Source organism: Bos indicus, chromosome 8 (genome assembly GCF_029378745.1).
Source record: "Bos indicus isolate NIAB-ARS_2022 breed Sahiwal x Tharparkar chromosome 8, NIAB-ARS_B.indTharparkar_mat_pri_1.0, whole genome shotgun sequence".
NCBI lineage: Eukaryota > Metazoa > Chordata > Mammalia > Artiodactyla > Bovidae > Bos > Bos indicus.
In genome coordinates, this window is record NC_091767.1 from 52,009,256 (window position 1) to 52,036,774 (window position 27,519).

General features: G+C 39.4%; 1 protein-coding gene across 5 annotated transcripts in view; it reads left to right on the plus strand.

The window, feature by feature from the left end:
- PCSK5 (proprotein convertase subtilisin/kexin type 5) overlaps positions 1 to 27,519 on the plus strand; it is a 519,845-nt gene that overhangs the window by 184,235 nt on the left and 308,091 nt on the right. For all 5 annotated transcript variants that reach the window (XM_070794669.1, XM_070794670.1, XM_019966083.2 and 2 more), the window contains exon 7: positions 1,242 to 1,414. In XM_070794669.1, the coding sequence (XP_070650770.1) occupies positions 1,242 to 1,414 (173 nt within the window). The remainder of the gene's footprint in view (positions 1 to 1,241; positions 1,415 to 27,519) is intronic.

Sequence of the window (27,519 nt, forward strand, 5' to 3'; positions counted from 1 at the left end):
AACCTACCTGTTTATATATAATACATCTCCTTTAAAAATATGCAAGTCTAGAGGAAAAGATAGTCATGAGATATAGTAGCCAAAATCTTTAGGGATGCTTTGGGGAGATTTAAGGTTGAGTGGATGTTTATTTCTTCCCTTTTTTGGAAACAATATTAAAGGATAGTGTCAAGTCTGTCATGTAATTTTAAATGGTTTAGCTTAATATTTATATTTTTAGATGAAGAAAATGTGGCAAAATGTTAACAGTTGTTGAGCCCTGGTTATATCTGGGTTCATTGTCATTCTTTGTATTTTTCTATGTTTGTAATTTTAAGTTAAACATTTTTAAAAGCACAAAAAATATATATGTCCTTCAAGAATATTTTTATATTCCACCAGAGTTCCTCAAGCCACATTGTCTCTAAAGCTGCCTGATTTAGAGTTTTGTTATTTAATCCTCATTTATTGGTAACCAATAAAACTTGAAATCTTACTAGATAACAACATTTTCCTAAGGAGTAAATTTGGGCTATAAAGATACAATTTTAAAATACTATGATGTCTCAGTGATGGTATATAGCTTCAGCTGAAGGAAAGATATGTTTACTTAACAATTAGATGTTTCATTGCTATTGTGAGTCTATAAAAGTGAAAGAAGAAAGAAAGCTCTGACATAAAATTTATTTTTAAGATTTTAGTCTATTTTAGCAAATTAAGGTTAATAATAAATTCCTATCTGTCTGGTGGGAATACTTACATGAAGATTAATGACTAAACATTGCCAAAACCCTTTGAGAATTATTTGATGTGTTACATGCACAGAGGGCATTCTCATTTATTATTTGACTTAATAAATAACTTGGCAAAGAAGTAATATATTAAGTTCACATCAGTATTTCAGATTAGGAGATAATATTAAATATGGAGGAAATTGGAGCACTCTAACTTGGCAGCTCTCCAAATTTTCGAAGACTGCTTAGGTTAGAATGTTTTATACCAATTATGAGTACTAGGAACCTCATGAAGAAAAGTTTAGGGAAGATGGATTGCTTGAGGCTCTCTTTGTCAAGTTCTCATTTAAGACAGGGATAAAGAGAAGGGAGAGAATGTGGAAACTTAGAAAAAGAGAACAATTGGTAAAGAAGTTTTGATCTTTTACATACAATGTAGTTTCCATTTAAAAATGCTGCAATTGAAATATATCTTGGTCTGTTTGGATAAAGCTTCTAATCGAGTTGCTTCTCCTTTCTGTCTTGAAGGAGTTCGAATGCTGGATGGAGATGTCACAGATATGGTTGAAGCAAAATCTGTTAGCTTCAATCCCCAGCATGTGCACATTTATAGTGCAAGCTGGGGTCCAGATGATGATGGCAAGACGGTGGATGGACCAGCGCCACTCACCCGGCAAGCCTTCGAAAATGGTGTTAGAATGGTAGGTTTTTTTCATTTTAATTTTATTGGAGTATTGTTTATTTACAATGCTGTGTTAGTTCCAGGTGTACAGCAAAGTGATTCAGCTATACATGTACATATATTCATTATTTTTTAGATTATTTTCTCATGTAAGTTATCCCAGAATACTGAGTAGAGTTCCCTGGTAACCATAGGTTGTTTTCAGTATCTATAAGTCTGTTTCTGTTTTGTCAATAAGCTCATTTGTTTCATTTTTTAAAAAATTAGATTCCACATATGAGTGAGATTATATGATATTTGTCTTTCTCTGACTTGTTTCATTTAGTATGATAATCTCCAGGTCTATCCCTGTTGTTGCAAATGGCATTATTTCATTTTTTCTGATGGTTCAGTAATATTCTATTATATATATGTACCACATTTTCTTTATCCTTTCCTTTCTTGGTGGACATTTAACTTGTTTCTCTGTCTTGGCTCTAGTAAACAGTTCTGCAATGAATACTGGGATGCACATATCCTTTCAGATTATATTTTTCTCCAGATAGTTTTTCCCAGAAGTGGGATTGCTGGATCATACGGCAGTTCAGTATTTAGTTGTTTTGGGAACCTCCATGATCTCATCCACAGTGGTTGTGTCAATTTATATTCCCACCCACAGTGTGTGGGGTTCTCTCTTTTCCACACCTTCTCCATAATTTATTGTTTGTAGATCTTTTTAAAAATTAATTTATTTTTATTGAAGGATAATTGCTTTGCAGAATTTTTTTGTTTTCTCTCAAACCTCAACATGAATCAGCCATAGGTATACATATATCCCCTCCCTTTTGAAACTCCCTCCCATCTTCCTCCCCATCCCGCCCCTCTAGGTTGATACAGAGCCCCTATTTGGTTTCCTGAGCCATTCAGCAAATTCCCATTGGCTATCTATTTTACATATGGTAATGTAAGTTTCCACTCTTTCAATACATCTCACCCTCTCCTCCCTTCTCCCAATGTCCATAAGTCTATTCTCTATGTCTGTTTCTCCATTGCTGCCCTGGAAATAAATTCTTCAGTACCATTTTTCTAGATTTTATGATATTTATCTTTCTCTTTCTGACTTCACTCTGTGTAATAGGTCCTTGGTTCATCCACCTCTTTAGAACTGACTCAAATCCATTCCTTTTTATGGCTGAGTAATATTCCATTGTGTATATGTACCACAACTTCTTTATCCATTCATCTGTCAGTGGACATCTAGGTTGCTTCCATGTTCTAGCTACTGTAAATAGTCCTGCAATGAACAATGGGATGCATGTATCTTTTTCAATTTTGGTTTCCTTAGGGTATATGCCTAGGAGTGGGATTGCTGGGTCATATGGTGGTTTATTCCTAGTTTTATTCATATGGTGAATTTCATATGGTCATATGGTGGTTTTATTCCCAGAAAAGGAAAGAAAATAGATATGCAAAGTTAAACAGAGATAGATAAAGATTTATATACATTAAAGATTAACTGCAAGGAGAAAAGAACAGTAGGAAAGGCAAACAAGGAATAAATGTAGACAAAATATAACAGGTTTAAAAAAGTTAAAATTATAAAGAAGAGAAAAGAAAAACAGGAAGAAGAAAGAAAAGAAAAAAAAAAGGGAAAACACCATAGAACTGCAAAAGCCCAACATAGAGGCAGAGGTTTATCACAAAAATAAAAAGTGTGACTGAATATACACATATGCATATACACGCATAACCAAATCAAAACAGTCCAATAAAAATAAAGTACAATAGATTGACCCAGTGAACAAAGGAAACCAAAAATTATATCTACCAGTTACGAACAAAACTAACTAAAAAGCACAAAAGCACAAACTGGAAAACACAACTAAAGCAAGGTGCCAATTGGGGAATAAGGCAATGAAAATAAAACTAACAAATATGTTTAGAGGAAAGAAAGGAAGAATAGATATGCAAAGTTAAATAGAGGTAGATAAAGTACTTATATACATTAAAGATTACCTGCAAGAGGAAAAGAACAGTAGGAAAAACAAATGAAGGAATAAGTGTAGGAAAAATAATAGATTTAAAAATATTAAAATTAAAATTAAAAAAAGAGTAAAGAAAAAAAAGGGAAAACCCCACAGAACTTCAAAAACCCAATGTAGAGGCAGAGGTTTATGACAATAATTAAAAATGTGACTGATAAAAAAAAAAGCTCAAAAGCTTAATTAGATTGTATAATGCCATTAAAATTGACAACTACAACACAGGGGGAAAAAAAAGAAAAGAAAGAAAAATATCCAAAAGAATCTACAGAACAAGTGAAGACATAGGAATAATAAATGTTTTTCTTGAGTCACTGCTGTCAGAGTCCTCTCCCTCGCTGGGAGTCACAGTCCATCTCACCTCCCTAGGATGCCCTCCAACACTGTGCTGATCTCTGGACCTGTTGTGGGGGCAGCTCAGACTCCAATCTGATCCTACTCCTGTGTGTTCTTGCCTCCAATGTCTACAGCTGTCAGAACTAGGGTGTTTTCTTTTGTGGGAGCTCTCAATGTCCTTTTATATATTCCATAGACACAGAGCCTGCCCAGTTGATCATATGGATTTAATCTGCAGCTTGTATAGCTGGTGGGAAGGTTTGGGGTCTTCTTCCTTAGCCACACTGCCCCTAGATTTCAGTTGTGGTTTTATTCTACCTTTGCATGTGGGTTGTCCACTGGGGTTTGCTCCTGAGGCTGCCTTGGAGGACTTGGGTTTGCCCCTATGAAGGCCAGGTGTGGAGGTGGTGCAGCTGCTTGGGTCACAGGGGTTCTGGCAGCACCAGGTACTCAGGGAAATTGGCGGCTAGGGAAGCAGGAAATATAGTGCTCTAGAAGGGTATGCATATTAAAAAGCAGAGACATTACTTTGCCGACAAAGGTCTGTCTAGTCAAGGCTATGGTTTTTCCAGTGGTCATGTATGGATGTGAGAGTTGGACTGTGAAGAAAGCTGAGTGCCGAAGAATTGATGCTTTTGAACTGTGGTATTGAAGACTCTTGAGAGTCCCTTGGACTGCAAGGAGATCCAACCAGTCCATCCTAAAGGAAATCAGTCCTGGGTATTCATTGGAAGGACTGATGTTGAAGCTGAAACTCCAATACTTTGGCCATCTGATGCGAAGAACTGACTCATTTGAAAAGACCCTGATGCTGGGAGAGATTGGGGGCAGGAGGAGTAGGGGACGACAGAGGATGAGATGGTTGGATGGCATCACCGACTCGATGGACATGGGTTTGGGTGGACTCTGGGAATTGGTGATGGGCAGGGAGGCCTGGCGTGCTGTGGTTCATGGGGTTGCAAAGAGTTGGACATGACTGAGCGACTGAACTGAGAAGGGGATGGCAACCAGAATTGGCCAGTACGCTCCAGTATTCTTGCCTGGAGACCCCCCGACAGAGAAGACTGGCAGACCACAGTCTATGGGGATGCAAAATGTTGGACACAACTGAAGCTACCCTGCACGTATAGATGCAAGATTTTTTTGCCTGTGGCAGCTCTGCCCCAGTGAGAGTTGTGCATGAAGGTGGCGCAGCTGCTTGGCTTGCGGGAACCCTGGCAACGCAAAGTGTTCAGGGACATGGACTGCCTCCGTCCCAGGAATTATGGCCCTATCTGAGTCTTTTTCGAGCCTCTTGTACCTGGGGATCAGAAGGCCTCTTTGTCCAGTCTTCTCCGTAGCTGTGCCCATTCAGGCACTTAGAGCTCTCCCTTTCCTGGGGTCTTTCTCTGTTGTTCAGAGCCTCAGGCACAGAGAGGGGCTCCCGTGGCTGGGATCCTACTCTGTAGATCGGTGCATCAGGCATTTAAAGGTGTACCCTAGGTGGGGCCCTACTCTAGTTCAGTGCATCATGCATTTGATGGGCCAGCCTCTCAATTGTTCAGCTGCGGATGCTGGTGAGTCAGGAGAGAGGCTATGGTGATGACTCCACCCCCTATATGTGACTCAGCAGTATCGCCTTGCTTCCATGGCTGCCTGGCTTTCCTCCACAGGCATTTTGCACCACAGTCTCCTCCCTCACATCTCCTCAATCTGTCTCGCCACAGTTAACAGCGGTCCTTGCCCTGGGATTGCTCCACAATCCCTAAATTCCAGCTTCTAGCCGCTGTGCCTTCCAGAGGACCCACATCCCTGTCCAGGATATGTATGGCTGCAGCAACACCTGTCTGATTCTCATTCCATTTAGGCTGCCACAGATCAGCTGTTTCACTCTCAGCCTTAAATGTTTCTCCTCTGACTCAGACTGCTGCCCCAGTGTAGGGATCAGACCCCTGCTTCAGTTCCCCCACCCGCCAAGGGCAGGTCCAGTCCTACTAACACTCCTGTTTTTCCCCCTAGTTCCTTTGTCCTACTGAGTTTTGCGTGGGTCTATATATTCTTTTCCACTGGTCAAGTACTCCTGTCTGTTCTTAACTGGTGTTCTGCATGCACTTCTGTGTCTGAAAGCATATTCCTAATGTATCTGTGGAGAGAGATGTGCTCTGCGTCTACCTACTCCTCTGCCATCTTGTTTTCCTGTTTGTAGACTTCTTAATGGTCGCATTGTGACTGGTATGAGGTGGTACCTCGTTCTCTGACAGTTAGTGATGTTGAGCATCTTTTGATATGCTTTTTGGCCATCTGTATGTCTTCTTTGGAGAAGTGTCTTTTTTAGATCTTCTGCTCATTTTTGGATTGGGTTGTTTGGGTTTTTTTGACATAGAGCTGCATGAGCTCTTTGTGTATTTTTAAAAGACCTCAGTTCAAACTGTGTTGCTTGGTGATCATGAAGCCACCTCTGAAATGGGTTTCCAGTTCTCCCAACTAGAGGAATGGATGGAGTTCTACGCTGAGTCAGTAGACAGGATTGTGTGTCATATCTGTCCTGCAAATAAGCTAAGGGTTAAAGAGTTGCCTCTGATAAGAACAGAGGTATATTTGGATGCTTAGATTTGTTCAAGGGAAACATTTATTAATATGAATATTAGCATCATCATTGTTGTTGTTCAGTTGCTTAAGTTGTGTATGACTCGGTGACCCCATGGATTGCAGCACACCAGGCTCCCTTGTCCTTTTTTATCTCCTGCAATTTGCTTGGGTTAATGTCCATTGAATCAGTGATGCCATCCAACTATCTCATCCTCTGTTGCCCCCTTCTACTTTTCCCCTCAATCCTTCCCAGCATCAGACTTGAGTCAGCTCTTCATATCAGGTGGCCAAAGTATTGGAGCTTCAGCTTCAGGATCAGTCCTTCCAATGAATATTCAGGGTTGATTTCCTTTAGGATTTACTGGTTTGATTTCTTTGCTGTCCAAGAGACTCTCAAGAGTCTTCTCCAGCACCACAGTTTGAAAGCCTCAATTCTTCAGCACTCAGCCTTCTTTATGGTCCAACCCTCCTATCGGTACATGATACTGCAAACACCATAGTTTTGACTATACAGACCGTTGTTGGTAAAATGATGTTTCTGCTTTTTCATACACTGTCTAGATTTGTCATAGCTTTTCTTCCAAGGAGCAAGGGTCTTGTAATACTGTGGCTGCAGTCACCATATGCAGTGATTCTGGAGCCCAAGAAAATAAAATCTGTCAGTGTTTCCACTGTTGCCCCATCTGCTTGCAATGAAGTGATGGGACAAGATGCTATAATCTTCATTTTTGAATGTTGAATTTTAAGGCAGTTTTTTTACTCTCCTCTTTGACTTTCATCAAGAGACTCTAATTTCTCTTCACTTTCTGCCATTAGAGTGGCATCATCTGAATATTTGAGGTTGATGGTATTTCTCCTGGCAATCTTGATTCCAGCTTGTGAGTCATCCAGCTTGGCATTCTGCATGGTGTACTCTGCGTAAAAGTTAAATAAACAATGTGACAATATACAGTCTTGATGTACTCCTTTGCGTATTTTGAAACAGTCCATTGTTCCATGTATGGTTCTAACTTGTTGCTTTTTGACCTGCATACACGTTTCTCAGGAGGCAGATAATTTGGGTGGTATTCCCATCTCTATAAGAATTTTTCACAGATTATTGAGATCCACACAGTCAAAGGCTTTAGCGTAGTCAATGAAGCAGAAGTAGATGTGTTTTTGGAATTCTCTTTCTTTCTCTATGATCCAGTAGATGTCAGCATCTTGATCTCTGGTTCCTCTGCCTTTTCTAAATCCATCTTGTACATCTGGTAGTTCTTGGTTCACATACTGCTGAAGCCTAGCTTGAAGGACTTTTAGCATAATATTGCTAGCATGTGAAATGAGTGCAATTGTGTGGTAGTTTGAACATTCTTTGGCATTACCTTCCTTTGGGATTAGAATGAAAACTTTTTTCCAGTCCTGTGGCCACTGCTGAGTTTTCCATATTTGTTGGCATATTGAGTGCAGCACTTTCAAAGCATCATCTTTTAAGATTTGAAATAGCTCAGCTGGAATTCCGTCACCTCTGCTAGCCTTGTTAAGTAGCAATGCTTCCTAAGGCCCAGTTGACTTCACACTCCAGGATGACTGGCTCTAGGTGAGTGACCACACCATCGTGGTTATCTGGATCATGAAGACCTTTTTTGTATAGTTCTTCTGTGTATTCTTGCCATCTCTTCTTAATATCTTCTGCTTCTGTTAGGTCCTTACCATTTCTCTTCTTTATTGTGCTTCTTTAGTCTTAGGTGTTCCCTGGTATCTCCACTTTTCTTGAAGAGATCGTTAGTCTTTCCCATTCAGTTGTTTTCCTCTCTTTGTTTACATCGTTCACTTAGAGAGCTTTTTTATCTCATCTTACTATTCTTTGGAACTCTGCATTCAGTTGGGTGTATCTTTCCCTGTCTCCTTTGCCTTTCGTTTCTCTTCTTTTCTCAGCTATTTGTTAGGCCTCCTCAGACAACCACTTTGCCTTCTTGCATTTCTTTTTCTTGTGGATGGTTTTGGTCACCACCTCCTGTACAATGTTATGAACCTCTGTCCGTAGTTCTTCAGGTACTCTGTCTATCAGATCTAATCACTTGGAATCAATTCATCACCTTCACAGTATAATCATATTGGATTTGACTTAGGTCGTACCTGAATAGCCTAGTTGTTTTCCCTACTTTCTTCAATTTAAGCCTGAATTTTGCGCTAAGGAGCCTTTGAGCCACAATCAGTATCAGGTCTTGTTTTGCTGTCTGTGTAGTAGTACTCATCAATATGTTAATTTTTAATTTGGATAAATTCTTGAAACCATGAGATTGAGAACTAGAGATGTTGAAACCCTCCAGGTGGTTTGATGGATTGTCCCACAACACCCTTCTTTGTGTTTCCTTTGTGTAGTCCTCTCCCTCTATCCCAGGACAGAGCTTTACCTCTTTCCTAGAACAAAATTATTTTTATGCTCTTCCGACATTCCCTAACTGGGCAGCTTAACTCATCATCATTTTCTTGATTTCACTAAAGAATTCACTGACCACTCCTCCCCTAATTCTAATGTAACTAGAACCATAAAATTTAATATAATATCTGTTTCAAATTATAGATCTTAAGAAATACCATCTTATTTAAATTAAATAAAGATTAAGGGATAGATACTTGTAATATTCCATCAAAAGCAACTCCTTTCTCTTTCTCACTTGTGAATGGACCATTGGGTAACTTAAAGCATACATTTTTTAATTGTATTTTTAAAAAATTATTGAAGTATAGTTGATAAATAATATTATATAAGTTGCAAGTATATAGTATAGTGGTTCACAGTTTTTAAAGGTTATACTCATTAATGGCTATTGCAAAACATTGGCTGTCTTCCCCATGTTGTGCAATATATCCTTGTGGCTTATTTTATACTTAATAGTTTGTACCTCTTAATTCCTTTCCCCTATATTGTCCCTCCCCTCTTCCCTCTCCTGACTGGTAACCACTAGTTTGTTCTCTATATGTGTGAGTTTAAAGCACACATTTTAATCATGTTCATGTAGGCCATTGTTGACCTGGGCCTGACCTCTTTTTGCTTCCTCATCTCTGTTTACTTTTTTTGGAATTTCATCATTCACCACTCTTTTATTACTATTATTGAAATATATTTGATTTACCATATTGTGTTATTCGGGTGTACACCAAACTGATTCAACTACATATATATTTTTTAGTTTAATCTTCTATTATAGATTATTACAAGATATTGAACATAGTTTCCCATCAGTTCAGTTCAGTCACTCAGTCGTGTCCAACTCTTTGCGACCCCATGAATCAATCGCAGCACGCCAGGCCTCCCTGTCCATCACCAACTCCCAGAGTTCACTCAAACTCATGTCCATTGAGTCGGTGATGCCATCCAGCCATCTCATCCTCTGTCGTCCCATTCTCCTCCTGCCCCCAATCCCTCCCAGAATCAGAGTCTTTTCCAGTGAGTCAACTCTTCGCATGAAGTGACCAGAGTATTGGAGTTTCAGCTTCAGCATCAGTCCTTCCAATGAACACCTAGGACTGATCTCCTTTAGGATGGACTGGTTGGATCTCCTCGCAGTTCAAGGGACTCTCAAGAGTCTCCTCCAACACCAGAGTTCAAAAACATCAATTCTTCGGCGCTCAGCTTTCTTCACAGTCCAACTCTCACATCCATATATGATCACTGGGAATACCATAGCCTTGACTAGACGGACCTTTGTTGGCAAAGCAATATCTCTGCTTTTCAATATACTACCTGCTGCTGCTGCTGCTGCTGCTGCTAAGTCGCTTCAGTCGTTTCCAACTCTGTGTAACCCCATAGACAGAAGCCCACCAGGCTCCCCCGTCCCTGGGATTCTCCAGGCAAGAACACTGGAGTGGGTTGCCATTTCTTTCTCCAATGCATGATAGTGAAAAGTGAAAGTGAAGTCGCTCAGTCGTGTCCGACTCCTAGCGACCCCATGGACTGCAGCCCACCAGGCCCCTCCGTCCATGGGATTTTCCAGGCAAGAGTACTGGAGTGGGTTGCCATTGCCTTCTCCAAATATACTACCTAGGTTGGTCATAACTTTCCTTCCACTGAGTAAGCGTCTTTTAATTTTATGGCTGCAATCACCATCTGCAGTGATTTTAGAGCCCCCAAAAATAAAGTCTGACACTGTTTCCACTGTTTCCCCATCTATTTCCCATGAAGTGATGGGACCAGATGCCATGATCTTCATTTTCTGAATGTTGAGCTTTAAGCCAACTTTTTCACTCTCCTCTTTGATTTTCATCAAGAGGCTTTTTAGTTCCTCTTCACTTTCTGCCATAAGGGTGGTGTCATCTGCATATCTGGTTATTGATATTTCTCCTGGCAATCTTGATTCCAGCTTGTGCTTCTTCCAGCCCAGCATTTCTCATGATGTACTCTGCATATAAGTTAAATAAGCAGCGTGACAATATACAGCCTTGATGTACTCCTTTTCCTATTTGGAACCAGTCTGTTGTTCCATGTCCAGTTCTAACTGTTGCTTCCTGACCTGCATATAGGTTTCTCAAGAGGCAGGTCAGGTGGTGCTATATAGTAAATCCTTATTGCTTACCTATTTTATGTATAGTAGTCTACTTCCCTGGTGGTAGAGTGGTAAAAAATCCACCTGCTAATGCAGAAGATGTGAGTTCAGTCCCTGGGTCAGGAAGGTCCCCTGGAGAAGGAAATGGCAACCCATTCCAGTATTGTTGCCTGGGAAATCCCATGGACAGAGCGGCTGGCGGGCTACAGTCCATGGGGTCACAGAAGAGTCAGATATGATTTAGCAACTAAACAACACCAACAAGTCTATTTATCTTGTACTCCTGATTTATCCCTGCCCCTCCCTTTCCCCTTTGGTTACCATAGGTTTGTTTTCTGTGTCCGTGAAGCTTACTCCACTCTCACTGCCCAGTAGCATATAGTGCTTTCTCTGCAGTATGTGGTCCTTCCCTCTTTCTGATGACCTACAGCTATACAGACAAATCCTATCTGACTATCGAACTGCAGCTAACCTGTTACCTCTTCCCAGAAGCCTTTTCACTGCCCAAACTAGAATTAAGAACATGTGATCTCTACTCTGTTTTCCCTGTACTTTGTATTCTTCCTGGTGGTTTGTATAGTTTTTGTCATATTTCGCTCTGTATCAGTTAGTGTTGCATGTATCTTTCTCACTAAAGAATAAGTTCTTGAAGAGCAGAGCTTGTACTCTATGTACCTTATGGGCTTTCCAAACCCATAAGAAAGAAAGTGAAGTGGCTCAGTTGTGTCCAACTCTGTGCGACCCCATGAACTGTAGCCTACCAGGTTCTCCGTCCATGGGATTTTCCAGGCAAGAATACTGGAGTGGGTTGCCATTTCCCATAAAGTACATTGAATTCTAGTGAATACTCAGCCAATGTTTGTTGAATCTAATTTAATCACTGAGAATTTTGTTAACCATAGGGTTGTTATAAATCCAGCCCTAATTTGAAGCAGTGAAGTGCATGCAGTTAATGTTGCCGCTGGAATACAAATAATTATCATTCTTTCACCTTTGTGGGATTGATGTTAGGGTTTTAATCAGAAGACTGGACTAAGCCATTTCCTGGTTATTCTGAAACAGCCTGGAGGAAAAGCTTCTGTACTTGTTCTGTACGCACTTTCTACATGTAATTCAGGTTTGGTTCAGACTTTCCTAGGTCTGTCAATTTCCAGCTACATTAGAACCCTTTGAAACAATGGGATAATGTTCTAAGTTGTTACATAGACTTTTCCTTTCAGCGTTGCCTAAACACTAAATAAATGTACTCTAAGTAATCTGGTGATATTATTACCAAAGCTCTGGACTGCACATTATCATTCTGTGTGTGTCATTAATGGAATGGTTATTCAAGTTAAATAAGTCATGTTTAGTTCATATTTCATTTTGAACTGTTTGTATCTAGCATTTAACACAATAAAGAACAATCTGAAATTTCTCCTGAAAATGGATCTACTTATGTCAGTAATGCACAAAGCCTCATGAATATGTCTATATATGGAGAGAATGTCCTGTATTCAGTAGCTATCACTGAATCACATGGTGTGGACCCATAGTTTTCAATTTTATTTTTGCTAGTGAATCTTTCATTCATTGAAAGTCTTAACTGGAAGTCTAATATAAAAAACAAACACAAATGTGGTATGTTGATTGAAGAAGAAAAGAGCTAAGATTATAAACAAGATGATCTGAGAAAACTAGCAAACATATAGGAAGATTATATTCAGAAATGAATAATTTGAAAAAAATATTCTATACTCATTACTTATAAAAGTAACCCATGCCTGTTACAATAATCATTACTGTAACAATCAAATTGAAATCGATTTCCTATCCAACTAGAACATTATTGCTAAGAGTATGGGCTGTATCTTTCCATATTCTATCCACATTCATGTGCCAAATGGGGGTCATATGTCTATACATGTTGCTGTTTTCCCCTAACAGTGCAGCATGGGTATCCATCTGGGGCATTCCATAGGGTAGGACTCATTTATTTTCATTTTTTAAAATTTTTGGAGTATGGAAATCCCATAGTTTATTCTACTTTACATAGAGGATCTTTCAAGGTTTTAATCTGGAAAAACAAGGAGTTTAGTTTTAAAACAAACCATTTATTATACTTTTAGAGTTAAGATAGTAACAAAAGAATTCTTATAAAGAAAAAATTATTCTAACTCTCAGCATTGCATATCTAATTATGGAAAGGCAGTGGTGACTCATTTAAATGTGATAAGATCATTTTTGGATCACAGCCATTCTGACTGGCGTGAAATGGTACCTCATTGTGGTTTTGATTTGCATTTCTCTGATAATGAGTGATGTTGAGCATCTTTTCATGTGTTTGTTAGCCATCTGTATGTCTTCTTTGGAGAAATGTCTATTTAGTTCTCTGGCCCATTTTTTGATGCTGGAAAGGGTATGGAGAAAAGGGAACCCTCTTACACTGTTGGTGGGAATGCAAACTAGTACAGCCACTATGGAGAACAGTGTGGAGATTCCTTAAAAAACTGGAAATAGAACTGCCTTATGATCCAGCAATCCCACTGCTGGGCACACACACTGAGGAAACCAGAAGGGAAAGAGACATGTGTACCCCAATGTTCATCGCAGCACTGTTTATAATATCCAGGACATGGAAGCAACCTAGATGTCCATCAGCAGATGAATGGATAAGAAAGCTGTGGTACATATAAATAATGGAGTATTACTCAGCCATTAAAAAGAATACATTTGAATCAGTTCTAATGAGGTGAATGAAACTGGAGCCTATTATACAGAGTGAAGTAAGCCAGAAAGAAAAACACCAATACAGTATACTAACGCATATATATGGAATTTAGAAAGATGGTAACGACAACCCTGTATGCGAGACAGCAAAAGAAACACAGATGTATTGAACAGCCTTTTGGACTCTGTGGGAGAGGGAGTGGGGGAGCTGATTTGGGAGAATGACATTAAAACATGTACAATATCATATAAGAAACGAATCACCAGTCCAGGTTCGATGCAGGGTACAGGAAGCTTGGGGCTGGTGCACTGGGACGACCCAGAGGGATGGTATGGGGAGGGAGGTGGGAGGAGGGTTCAGGATGGGGAACACGTGTACATCCGTGGCAGTATACATGTTGATGTATGGCAAAACCAACACAATATTGTAAAGTAATTAGCCTCCAATTAAAATAAATAAAGTTTTTAAAAAATTTAAAAATGTGATAGGATCAGCATGAAAGGGTTTTCATGTGTTTAATACACATGGGGTTTGGGACTTAGGCTAGAGTTGAGTCTAGGATTTGTCATTTACTGCTCTCTGACCTTATTTACATCAAAGTACCTCTCTGCTTCCATTTCCTCATCTACAGTAGGGCAATAATGGCATTTACTTACAAAGATGTTATGAGTACTAAGTGAGATGATAATGCATATAGAGCAATTGACACAATGCCTGGGACATAACAGGTGCTCAAGAAATACCATATATATGTTTTTCTTTTTTTTTCAGGAAGTAGATCTTGTCCTTCCATAAAACTTTGTATATATTCTCAATCCCTCCTTCTTCTCTCCCATACCATTTCCACACTGTGGAGTTCTAGATGATTCTGTTTAGTTACTTATAGTGGTAGATTAAAATAATATGATAAAAGTCAGTATAGACTTTTTGAGGTCTGTAATGTCATTTATTTTGTTCTTCCTGTGTCTATACTCATCTTCAATTTTACTTGTCTTATTATAGCTCATCTTTAATTTCATTAAGATAGCCTATCAGTATACAGATTCATTTCAGTTATCTATGACTGTGGCTTGAATTATTTTCCAAGGGCTGTTTCTGTAAATATCTGTGACTATATAATTTATTACTTTGAAAGTCATATATTAGACAGTCTTTTCCAAGTAAAAGAACTCATTCTTTCTTCCATTATCAGGCATCAAATGAAATAGTAAAATTTATATTCTTTGAGATTATTTTAATTTGTGCTCTTTATATAACATTGTCAAATATATGGAAAATAATTGGATAATTACTTCATGTAAAATTATTAGAGAGCACAATAACAAAAGAAATAAGTGATATATTGGCTGAGTGATTTAAGGAATAAGGGAATAAATGAGTAATAAAATAATTCCTTCAAGGAACCAGTTGAAAGCCCATGTGGCAATTTAAAGTCGCTGTAACTTATTACAGTTTTACCTACATCATCTACAAAGTACAGAAATTGGAATTTCTTCTTTTTATTAAGCTTAGTGAACTTCCACACTGTAGATAAAAGAGAGAAGATGACATCTAAGTTTTTTATGTAATGCCTAAAAGTTTCCCCACACTATCAAGACTGTTGAGCTAAGGCTAAGAGTTATGAATGAAGTTAAACTGATGACTATGGGTGGGGGGCTGGGGAAGAATGTTTTAGTTAGGGAGGACAGCAAGTCATCTTTGAGGAGGAGGCAATATATGAATGGAGACCTACATGATAAGAAGCCAGTCAGGTCGATAAATATAAAAGGAATGTTCTCTGCAGAAGGGACAGCAAAAGCAAAAAAAGCACCCCGAGTGGAGAATGATTAGGGTGTATTTCCATAACAGAATGTTTATTTGGGTGGTGGGAGCAACAGGAACAGATAGTACGCAGTAGGAGGCGGCCACAGATGTAGGCAGGAGGCAGCTCAGCAGGCCCTCCTAAACCATGGAGGGCATTTGCTTTTAAACCCATAGAGAAAGCCAGTGGAGGTTTTCAGCAGAGTAGCAGCCTGATGGAATACACAATTTGAAAACATCACTGCTGTGTAGAGAATGGACTGCAGGTGGGGTAAGGGATGGGAAGGCAAGAGAGGAAGGTTGAAATGGTCCAAGAAGGAGTTGTTAATGAGGTAGACTAGAATGACAGCAATACCAAGACATCTGGAGAGCCTGGTGGCAAGAGAGAGAAGACTAAGGATCAAGAAAGATTTTTCACAAAGGAAATAAATTTTGCTCAGGGAGTCCAGGTATTGATTGCATTCTTTACTTCTGCTTGCTAATCAAAAAATATAGCAAGTATTGAATTTCAAAGTGCTCTCTGTTTGTTTACTCTAAGTATTTGACCTGGTAAAATGGAACACTGTTTTCAAAGACTTTAACAAAATCAGAATTGATTTAATTTATCACCCCTTTAGAATTAATGTGCCAGAACTGCTTAAGAGAAACCATGTCACAGGTGACAACTTACTCTTTCTCTTAAAGATGTTAATAGCACTTTATTTGATGCTAAGGGGCCATAAAATTAAATGTAAGAATTAGAATTATATAATTTGGGCTGCATGAAAATAATAATAATAGTAATATATTTAACATTTGCCAGTCTATTATACTTTACACACTCTCCTAAGCCCTAAAATAGATAGCTTTTAATCTTCACAATAATCTCATAAGATATATATTCTTCTCAATTTTGTAGAACATAGCGTAGCTAAAGAAGTCAGAATGCAGGCTTTGATGAACTAATATTTTTGCTGTAAAGTGCTGCACTCAGTATGTCAGCAAATTTGGAAAACTTAGCAATGGCCACAGGACAGAGAAAGGTCAGTTCTCATTCCAATCCCAAAGAGGGGCAAATGCCAAAGAATGTACAAACTACCATACAGTTGCACTCATTTCACATGGTAGCAAAGTTATGTTCAAAATCCATCAAGATAGGCTTCAGCAGTCTGTGAACTGAGAACTTGCAGATAAACAAGCTGGGCTTAGAAAAGGCAGAGGAACCAGAGATGAAATTACCAACTGTCTTTGGATCATAGAGAAAGCCAGGGAATTCCAGAAAACATCTACTGCTCTTTCATTGACTGCACTAAAGCCTTTGACTCTGTGGATCACAACAAACTGTGGGAAATTCCTTAAGAGATGGGAATACCAGACCACCTTACCTGTCTCCTGAGGCACTTGTATGCAGGTCAAGAAGCAACAGTTAGAACTGAACATGCAACAGTGGACTGGTTCAAGAATGAAAAAGGAGAATGTCAAGGCTATGTATTGTCACCCTGCTTTTTAACTTATATGCAGAGTATATCACGCAAAATACCAGGCTGGATAAGTCACAAGCTGGACCCAAGATTGCTAGGAGAAATATCAACAACCTCAGATATGCAGATGATATCACTGTACTGGCAGAAAGCTAAGAGGAGCTAAAGAGCCTCTTGCTGGGGGTGAAAGAGGAGAGTGAAAAAGCTGGCTTGAAACTGAACGTTCAAAAAACTAAGATCATGGCATCCAGTCCCAACAGTTCATGGCAAACAGAAGGGGGAAAAGTGGAAACAATGACACATTTTATTTTCTTGGGCTCCAAAATCACTGTGGATGGTGACTGCAGCCCTGAAATTAAAAGACACTTGTTCCTTGGAAAGAAAGCTATGACAAACCTAGACAAAGTATTAAAAAGCAGAGACATGGCTTTGTTCCATGGACTCCAAGGAGATTAAACCAGTCAATCCTAAAGGAAATCAACCCTTAATGTTCATTGGAAGGATAGATGCTAAAGCTCCAATACTTTTGGCCACCTGATGCAAAGAGCTGAATCATTGGAAAAGACCCCAATGCTGGGAAAGATTGAAGGCAAAAGGAGAAGGGAGCGGCAGAGGATGAGATGGTTAGATAGCATCGTTGACTCAGACATGAATTTGAGCCAATTCTGGGAGACAGTAAAGGACAAGGAAGCCTGGCATGCTGCAGTTCATGGGGTCACAAAGAGTTAGATGCAACTTAGTGACTGAACAACAATAAAGAAGTTAGAATGTGGGCCTCAACAAACTAATATCTTTTTGTGTCATTTTTATACTGTTTGGTGCATCTAATCTTCTCCCTTCACCTGTGACCACATATTCAAGCTTTTCTCCTGTTACCACGGCAAATTAACTGCTCTTCTACCTTAGTCTGCTTCCTCTATTTCTTCACTAAACCCCATTCCTTCTCACCTCATCAGTGACATGGCTCAATTATCTTTTCTTTCATCTTCAGAACTTCTCTCTCAACTGTATTATCACCATCCACATTCATTCATACTGCTAAAAGGAAAGAGAGGAAAAGCCATCTCTGGTCTCCTTGTGCACACGTGTGTGTACAGTCACTCAGTTGTGTCCAACTCTGCAACCCATGTACTTTAGCCCATCAGACTCCTCTGTCCATGGAATTCTACAGACAATAATACTGGAGTGGGTGGCAATTCCTTTCTTCAGGGGATCTTCCCAACCCAGAGATCCAACCCATGTCTCCTGCACTGGAGGTGGATTCTTTACCGTCTAAGCCACCAGGGAAACCCTTCCAATTACTCCCTTTTTTTTCACTTTAAAGCAAAATTCCTTGAAACCCGTAGTCCATACTTGCCCTCTACAACCTCATTTTTCCTGTTATCTGGGAAGCCATGGGATCTGGACTCTGCCCTATCCTTCCACTAAAGATATTCTTGTCAAGTCAGTTCAGTCACTCAGTTGTGTCCGACTCTTTGCGACCCCATGGACTGCAGCATGCCAGGCCTCGCTGTCCATTACCAACTCCTGGAGTTTGCTCACACTCATGTCCATCGAGTCGGTGATGCCATCCAACCATCTTATCCTTTGTTGTCCCCTTCTCCACTTGCCTCCAATCTTTCCCAGCATCAGGGTCTTTTTAAATGAGTCACTTCTTCACATCAGGTGACCAAAGTATTGGAGTTTCAGCTCCAACATCAGTCCTTCCAATGAATATTCAGGACAAATTTCCTTTAGGATGGACTGGTTGGATCTCCTTGCTGTCCTAGGGACTCTCAAGAGTCTTCTCCAACACCATAGTTCAAAAGCATCAATTCTTTGGTGCTCAACTTGCTTTATGGTCCAACTGTCACATCCATATATGAATAGTGGAAAAACCATAGCTTTGACTAGATGGACCTTTGTCGACAAAGTAATGTGTCGACAAAGTAGTGTCTCTGCTTTTTAATATGCTTTCTAGGTTTGTTATAGCTTTTCTTCCAAGGAGCAAGCGTCTTTTACTTTTTTAATTTTATTTTATTTTTAAACTTTACATAATTGTATTAGTTTTGCCAAATATCAAAATGAATCCGCCACAGGTATACCCGCGTTCCCCAACCTGAACCCTCCTCCCTCCTCCCTCCCCTACCCTCCCTCTGGGTCGTCCCAGTGCACCAGCACCAAGCATCCAGTACCGTGCTTCGAACCTGGACTGGCGACTCGTTTCATACATGATTATTATACATGTTTCAATGCTATTCTCCCAAATCTCCCCACCCTCTCCCTCTCCCACAGAGTCCATAAGACTGATCTATACATCGGTGTCTCTTTTGATGTCTCGTACTCAGGGTTATTGTTACCATCTTTCTAAATTCCATATATATGCGTTAGTATACTGTATTGGTGTTTTTCTTTCTGGCTTGCTTCACTCTGTATAATAGGCTCCAGTTTCATCCACCTCATTAGAAGTGATTCAAATGTATTCTTTTTAATGGCTGAGTAATACTCCATTATTTATATGTACCACAGCTTTCTTATCCATTCATCTGCTGATGGGCATCTAGGTTGCTTCCATGTCCTGGCTATTATAAACAGTGCTGCGATGAACATTGGGGTACACATGTTTCTTTCCCTTCTGGTTTCCTCAGTGTGTATGCCCAGCAGTGGGATTGCTGGATCATAAGGCAGTTCTATTTCCAGTTTTTTAAGGAATCTCCACACTGTTCTCCATAGTGGCTGTACTAGTTTGCATTCCCACCAACAGTGTAAGAGAGTTCCCTTTTCTCCACACCCTCTCCAGCATTTATTGCTTGTAGACTTTTGGATCGCAGCCATTCTGACTGGTGTGAAATGGTACCTCATAGTGGTTTTGATTTGCATTTCTCTGATAATGAGTGATGTTGAGCATCTTTTCATGTGTTTGTTAGCCATCTGTATGTCTTCTTTGGAGAAATGTCTATTTAGTTCTTTGGCCCATTTTTTGATTGGGTCATTTATTTTTCTGGAGTTGAGCTGTAGGAGTTGCTTGTATATTTTTGAGATTAGTTGTTTGTCCGTTGCTTCATTTGCTATTATTTTCTCCCATTCTGAAGGCTGCCTTTTCACCTTGCTAATAGTTTCCTTTGTTGTGCAGAAGCTTTTAAGTTTAATTAGGTCCCATTTGTTTATTTTTGCTTTTATTTCCAATATTCTGGGAGGTGGGTCATAGAGGATTTTAATTTCAAGCGTCTTTTAATTTCATGGCTGCAGTCACCATCTGCAGTGATTTTGGAGCCCAAGAAATTAAAGTCTGTCACTGTTTCCATTGTTTCTCCATCTATTTGCCATGGAGTGATGGGACAATACGCCATGATCTTTGTTTTTTTAATGTTGAGGCAGCTTTTTCACTCTCCTTGTCAAGGTCACAGTTAAACCCAGTACTCTTCCCTGAGTTCTTATCTAATGTCCTGACAAGGAGGCCTGCCTGGTTCTTTCTATCCACAGTATAACACACATGCACTCCAACCCATCAGAACCCCTTCATGGCAATTTTTATTCTTCCGTGTAATAGATTTACTTACTGTGTTGATTGTCTCTTCCATAAAGATCCAGAGTTTGACTGTTTTGTTCTGTAGTATATCTCAAGTACCCAAAACAGTGTCTTGCACTCAGTAGGTGTTTAGTGAATGAATGTATGAATGACTTCCATGCCCACTTGCTGCATATATTGAGTTAAGTTGCTTAAGGATAACACTTGAATTGTTTTTGGCTAATATTTTGGAAGTGAGTTATTATACATGCTATAGTCTAGTGATTACTGGACCCAGACTCTGCATTCAGACTCTCTAGTGAGTTCTGATACCTTGCCCTTTTCAAGTCAATTAGCCACTCTGAGTATCAGTTTGTTCCTCTATACAATGGAGCTAAATGCTAGTAATTACTTTGTAGAACTATTACGAGGATTATAGGATTAATGCCTGTAAACTACTCAGCAGAGTTCTGGAACATAAGAGTCTCTAAATTATGTTATGAATCTTAATCGTTATCATTAGTAAAATGGCAAGAGTAATAAAAGTAAAATACCAGTTAATCATGTGAAATATTATAAAAAGTTTTTATTGTTCCAAATTTCTGGGTTTAATCAGTTTCATATTGCTGAATGATCCTTAGGGAAGGTAAATATATAATCCTGAGATTGTTATTAAGAAATGACCAAAATAAATGGAAGAAAATGGGAGGATATTTTCTAAAGCTTTTCCAAAAAACACTAATAAAATGCTAAAAAGGGGGACCAATAGAGGGATTTTGCTATCAAATACACTTAAGTAATACCACTTACTATATGCTTCCTTTATAAATTTAAAAGCATATTAAAAGCTTTGAGAAGTCTTCCAATAGAAAGGTTATGTTTGTTTATTTAATCAGCGTTCTAAACTCTAACCACAAGGAAGCTTTTCTTTTCATGACCTCTTTTGACTTGCTATTAAATTTCATTTTAAATTCTTTAGAACTGCTTTGTGAAAATTCAACTAATCTTATTAGATATTTAGAGTCAGAATGTTAGAATGGAAATAATTTTAGTGATTGAGTTGCTTTTACCAACATTTATGTATGTGTTTACTTTATGTTACTGCCATTCACCCAATCTCCCTTCCTGAAACTTGTCATTTCCTCTTTCCTTCATTCTAGTCATGTAATAAGTCTTTCTTTCCTGTCCTACTTCTGAAAAGTCCGTGGAATCGGGCCTCTTGTCCTTAGAACCAACATTTCTCCTACAGGCTTTGGCAATAGCATGATTTTAAAACTTCCATCCTCCCAGCTTGAGCGTCAACTTTCAATTCAGCATGAACACCGAAGCTGAAGTACTTTTACATGTACATCTTTACATTTGTCCTTTGTTTATAAAACTCATCACTTCTCCCTGTGACCAACAAGGAGCATTCTAAGCTTCTTGCTGCTGCTGCTGCTGCTGCTAAGTCACTTCAGTCGTGTCCGACTCTGTGCGACCCCACGGACTGCAGCCCACCAGGCTCCGCCGTCCCTGGGATTCTCCAGGCAAGAACACTGGAGTGGGTTGCCATTTCCTTCTCCAGTGCATGAAAGTGGAAAGTGAAAGGGAAGTCGCTCAGTCGTGTCTGACTCTTAGCGACCCCATGGACTGCAGCCTACCAGGCTCCTCCATCCATGGGATTTTCCGGGCAAGAGTACTGGAGTGGGGTGCCATTGCCTTCTCCCTCTAAGCTTCTTAGGAGGGCACATAGGGTCTCTTTCAATTTTTGCAGGAGTCCCAGAATCAAAATCTTGAGAAAAGAAATTTTTAAAAAAATTTGCTCTCATTCAAATGGATACTATTTCACTTACCATGGGATCCTTTTGGCTCCTTGGTATGACTGGCAAAGACTTCTCTCAGGGAAAACTCTTGGCTTCATCTGCCCAGACAGTTCTAAATAAGAAATGATTTTATAAAATGAATGAGTTGATTGACAGTGTTTCAGGGATAGGTGACCCAAGATTTGTGTCAGAATAAGGAGCTAATTGCCTAAAGTTGTCTTCAGTTGACTATTCATTTATTTCTTACTGTATTCAGGAAACACTCACTGGTGTTTTGGCTCCAAGCACTTTGCTAGGTGCTAGTGAAAGGTGAATAACAGTCAGGACTTGTCTTTGGGGAGCTCAGCATATAATGATGAATAAAAGTTCTAAATTGAGTGCCGACAGACTCTCAGATCTATTAAACAATAAGGACAGGATAAAAACACCTAATAAAACTTACTGCCTTGCAGTCATCTTTTTTGCTCTATTTGGGTTATTAAACTATAACAATACATTTGATATTCATCAGCAGGCATCTAATGCATTGAGAGTTTTGCAATTTCCTGACAAATGTTTGTAATAATATCCTCTAGAAAACAAGCAAGAAAGCCTGGAATTAAATCTTTTTCTTTTCCCATAATCATAAAACCCTATACTGGGGTTACCAATACTTCCCTGATTATTTTACTGAAGAACTGTTTCTTCATTGTTCACTATATATCAAGCACTGATTTGATATTTAGCTTAATCTTTCATCTGGACAAACCATGTACTTCACTGTAGATATTGTAGAAGTATGACTTACAGTGTTTGCTTTGCCATTTTATCTACACAAGTATACTTTCAATACCAGGTTCTTTTTATTTGAGCTTTTTAGGCTTTGGGATTATCAATTAAAACATTGTAATGATTTCATACAGAACCAGTGTCGAGGATGAGGAACACAAGTAGGTGAAATCAGCATCAGTGGTCTGTAGCCTCCCTGTTGGACCGGTGGCCTTCATCCCGTCCTCACTCTGCTCTCAGGAGTCCAGAGGGAAACCAGGACATTTGATGAACATCTATTGGCGTATGTCAGGTTGTTGAGTCTCTTGTGACGTCTCTGATTAGTATATCTCCTTTCTATCATCAATTTTGTCTTCAATTCACCAGATTTTACAACTGATTGAATATTTGGAATACTTGCTGAAAGCACAAGCTTGCTTTATTATCACACATAGTCTCATTTACACACACGTGCACATGTGCACACACACACATTTCTTCACCCTTAAAGGAATATGTTCACCAGAACAGGAGAGAAGAGATATAATGAGCTTATACAATAAAGCAGTAATAATCGCTCAGTTGTGTCTGACTCTTTGTGACCCCATGGAGTATACAGTCCATGGAATTCTCCAGGCCAGAATACTGGAGTGGGTAGCCGTTCCCTTCTACAGGGGATCTTCCAAATGCAGGGATTGAACCCAGGTCTCCTGCATTGCAAGTGGATTCTTTAGCAGCTGAGCCACCACGGAAGCCCAATAATCATGATAAAATTAATCAATTCCTCTTGGAAAGGATATGTTTTTATCCAATACACACCCAGCTGTAGCAAACTTGCTACCAGTTTGCATTTTAATAAATGACAGATTGCTGTGAAATTAGTTGGCAAATGATGAAAAACTTTGAAATAAAATATGGGTAGGCAAAGATAGACAGGGGAGCTTTTTTTATATCGGTTCCACTTCAGGAAAATTGACTTTAACTGGAGTTTGTTTTAAAAAATCCTCCCCTAGAATTGAACTATGTCCTGATGGAATTCTGTGTTTTTAGAACATTAACAGAGCTAAGAAGTTACTTGCCAAATGAACCCAGAAGATCATTATCCATTTTAGAAACAAAGAAATATGTTTTCATAAATACATAGGTGGTTTCGCATTCTGTAGTTGAAAATTATCTGGTATCTGAGTATCAGATTTGGATTGCTGTATCATTGTGAATTGTGCTGCATTTATATTGAAAGGAGCACATGTTTATCCTGCCTTGTATAATGCACATGTCTAGAATCTTTTGTCACCTTGTTTTTAGTTTAGAGATTTGTTATTAACACTGTGAGTAGTTTTTATTAACTTTTGCAAATTCCATTCTAATTCCCTTCATTCTTCTCGTGGATTAACCAGATATCAAGAACAGTCCTCTTTTCTTTTAGTTTGTTTTGTTCTATTTTTAGTGACTAGTGGGCCGCCTGGGGAATGAATGAAGTCCTTATCACAGAAGTCATTCTAGTATAGTCTGGATGTCTGTGTCATAGGGAAGATACAACATCATACAAGGATTAGCTTGGGTCAAGTTCAGGTTCATACCAATTCTGAGCTTCTGTGATTCTAAACATAGATTTGAGAAAGCTGATGGGGAGGACAGATACATCAGTTTCCTTCAACAAAACATGTCAGCAATCAGAAAAGACAGGCCACCATGCAACAAACAAGGATAAATTGAACTGAGTTGATAATATCAAATGATTTAGAAGTATATATGACTTCCACTGAAGACTTTTTTTTCACTTTCCCTGGGCCTGTGTTCCTCATCTTTAAGATGAAAACAACCAAATTTAATATTCAGGATTGTAAACATTATTATGATTATTACCTCTGATGGCCTCTTGAGTTAGGCATAGAGATAATCCTCATGGAACCTCCCCCAGTTTATAGATTTGGAAACTAAGTCTTGGCAAAATAGGTAACCTGGCCATTAAGAAGCACGACTGTGAGTCAGACTCAAGCCACAAATCCGGTTCTCTCGGTCCCCATGCTCTGTGTGATGTCTGCTTTTATGAAACGCGTCTCCTGGGCCTGTCTCTGCATACCCAGCTCTCGGTGAACAGTAGCTTTAATTCTGGGTGTGAAAGTGAACACTGCAACAGGGATCTCTCTCTCCTCTGAACTCCTGGCGAATTTATCATTTAGGCAACTGATTTGCCATATCCTACACTTCAGTATATTGTCTCTTCCCTTCATCCCGGGATGCAGCCCAGGATGATGTAGAAAGTATTGGCTTTAACGTCACAAAGACCAGAGTTGAAACCTCAGTTTGGTTTCTCTCTAGAGTTCTGAAAAGTTACTAAGTTATCAGAGTTTACATTTCCCTGAGGCAGAGCTATGATGACACTCACTTTATGGCGCCATCATGAAAAGTGACTGAGGTCCCACATACACACCTGTCAAACCAATTGCTGGTCTTCTCTCAAGAGGAAGGCCAACATTTGGTGCATCTTTAAGGACCCTAGAGTATCTTTCACAATCTTGTGAATAATATAGGTGTAATATCAGTCGTAATTTTTTTCAGAAGTGTGATTTGCTTTCATTTGAATCAGTATTTTATTATGGGAAGAAAATGTAAAAGACCGATGTACACCCTTTCAGAAATGTTATGAGCTGCCCCACAGAAGGTCAAAGTCATCGCTCATGGTGGGCTTCAGAGAAGGGCAGCTTTGTTCACCCCTTCAAAGCTGAACTGGGAGTTGGAACTAGCCGGCAGGAGATATTCACTTCTCCAGAGCTACCTGAGAGAAGGCGATCAGTTTTTCATTATTACCGGATCATCCTCTATCCTTCTTTCCAAATGCCTTTTCAAACATTTACAATAAATTCCTTTCATTGTTGTTGCTGAGTCGCGAAGTCATGTCCGAATCTTTGCAACTCCATGGACTGCAGCACGCCAGGCTCCCTCGTCTTCCACTATCTCCTGAAGTTTGCTCAAACTTGAGTTCATTGAGTCGATGATGCCATCCAACCATCTCATCCTCTGTCGTCCCCTTCTCCTTCTGCCCTCCATCTTCCCCAGCATCAGGGTCTTTACCAATAAGTCTGCTCTTCACATCAGGTGGCCTAAGTATTAGAGCTTCAGCTTCAGCATCAGTCCTTCCAATGAATATTCAACGTTGATTTCCTTTTAAGATTGACTGGTTTGATCTTGTATTCCAAGGGACTCTTAAGAGGCTTTTCCAGCACCACAATTCCTGTTGATAATAAATGTTCTCATTCTCTGTGAAAGGACATTTTCAAGTTCTACTCCTTCAGTATAATTGAAAGGTGATGGTATCTTTCTGGGCAGTTTCAAAATAGAGAATTAATGTTAATATTGAAAATATCCTTTTCCATTTAAGTCTGGCTCTCCGCAAAGTCTGAGCATGACACTGCATTTGCTCTGTGATGACCCAGGATGGAGAAACCTGAAACCTTTGGGAGGTGTTTCTCTTTTTCCCTCAAAAGGGGAGTGCTGGGATGGTGAATGTAATCATTCTTGTGATTATTTCTGAGGGCAGAGATTCGCATGTACTTTTTCAGTTGCTTGGAATGAGAAACTGACAAACCCAAATTGTCTCCTCCTCCCCTACGATCAGTGTTAGCCTTCCCCAGTCCCTGAGAGAACCACTGGAACAGGGCTTAGAGCTTGCCGGATTGTGGAAGTGACCAGAAGTTGATATTGGTAATAAACCTGAGTATTACTTAGGCTTCCGTGAGTCAAATGAGGAAGACAGGAGCTGAGAAAAAAAGGGGGGGGTATTGATCAGTCTGAATTGACCATAGTTAAAACATGAAAGGCAGACAATTACTTGGAGATTATTGACTTGGTAAATGAGATAAAGAAGGAAAAGAAGGATTTGGGGGTTTGTTTCTGTTTTTTTTTTTGTTTTTTTTCCCTCTCCTCGAATGCACCATTGTTAAGCAGTGTTTCTCTAAACCATGTTGTTAAGCATTTTTAGCTATACCTAGTGTCAGTAAGAGTCAGTGCAGGACAGCATTGGTTGAGGTGGGACTGGATTACCTGGTCCTCGCCCTGCCACTGATTGGCTCTGCTCACTTTATTCCCTTAATTTCCTTATGTAGAAATGTAAAAATTTGCTGTATGAACCTTCTGTGTCCAGTTTTAAGTAATATTCGTAGCACATTCTTGGGCTCCACGTTTTAATTATCTGGAGTTTTTAAATGTACAGAAAATCCACAGGTTAACAGGAATAGAATTCCTTGCTTGAAAGCATACTTATTTCCATTAGTGAACACACCTGGTTTTTATTTACTCCTAGATCTTCTACTATCCTTTCTCCCTGAAAGACTGATTTTCTTCTTCCAGTTAAAAATAAACAAGGTTAAATAAATCTACTCTGATGTCATACTATTCTCGGGACCCAAGGGTCACCCCATTGTGCACTTGGTGATAAAGTGCAGAAGCTGTATTGTGTGTTCAAGTCCTTGGTCAGCACTTCGAAGAAAGGGCAGCTCTGGTAACAGGATTGATTCTATACGTCTTTGGTGAGCTGATGCTTTACAGAATTTATATTCTGGCAGATATGGTGAATAAGCAATTCAGTTTGTTTTGTTTTGGTTTTTTCTTTTATATGCACTTGGTAAATATAATAGTAGCTTTTTATCAGGAACCTGAGACTG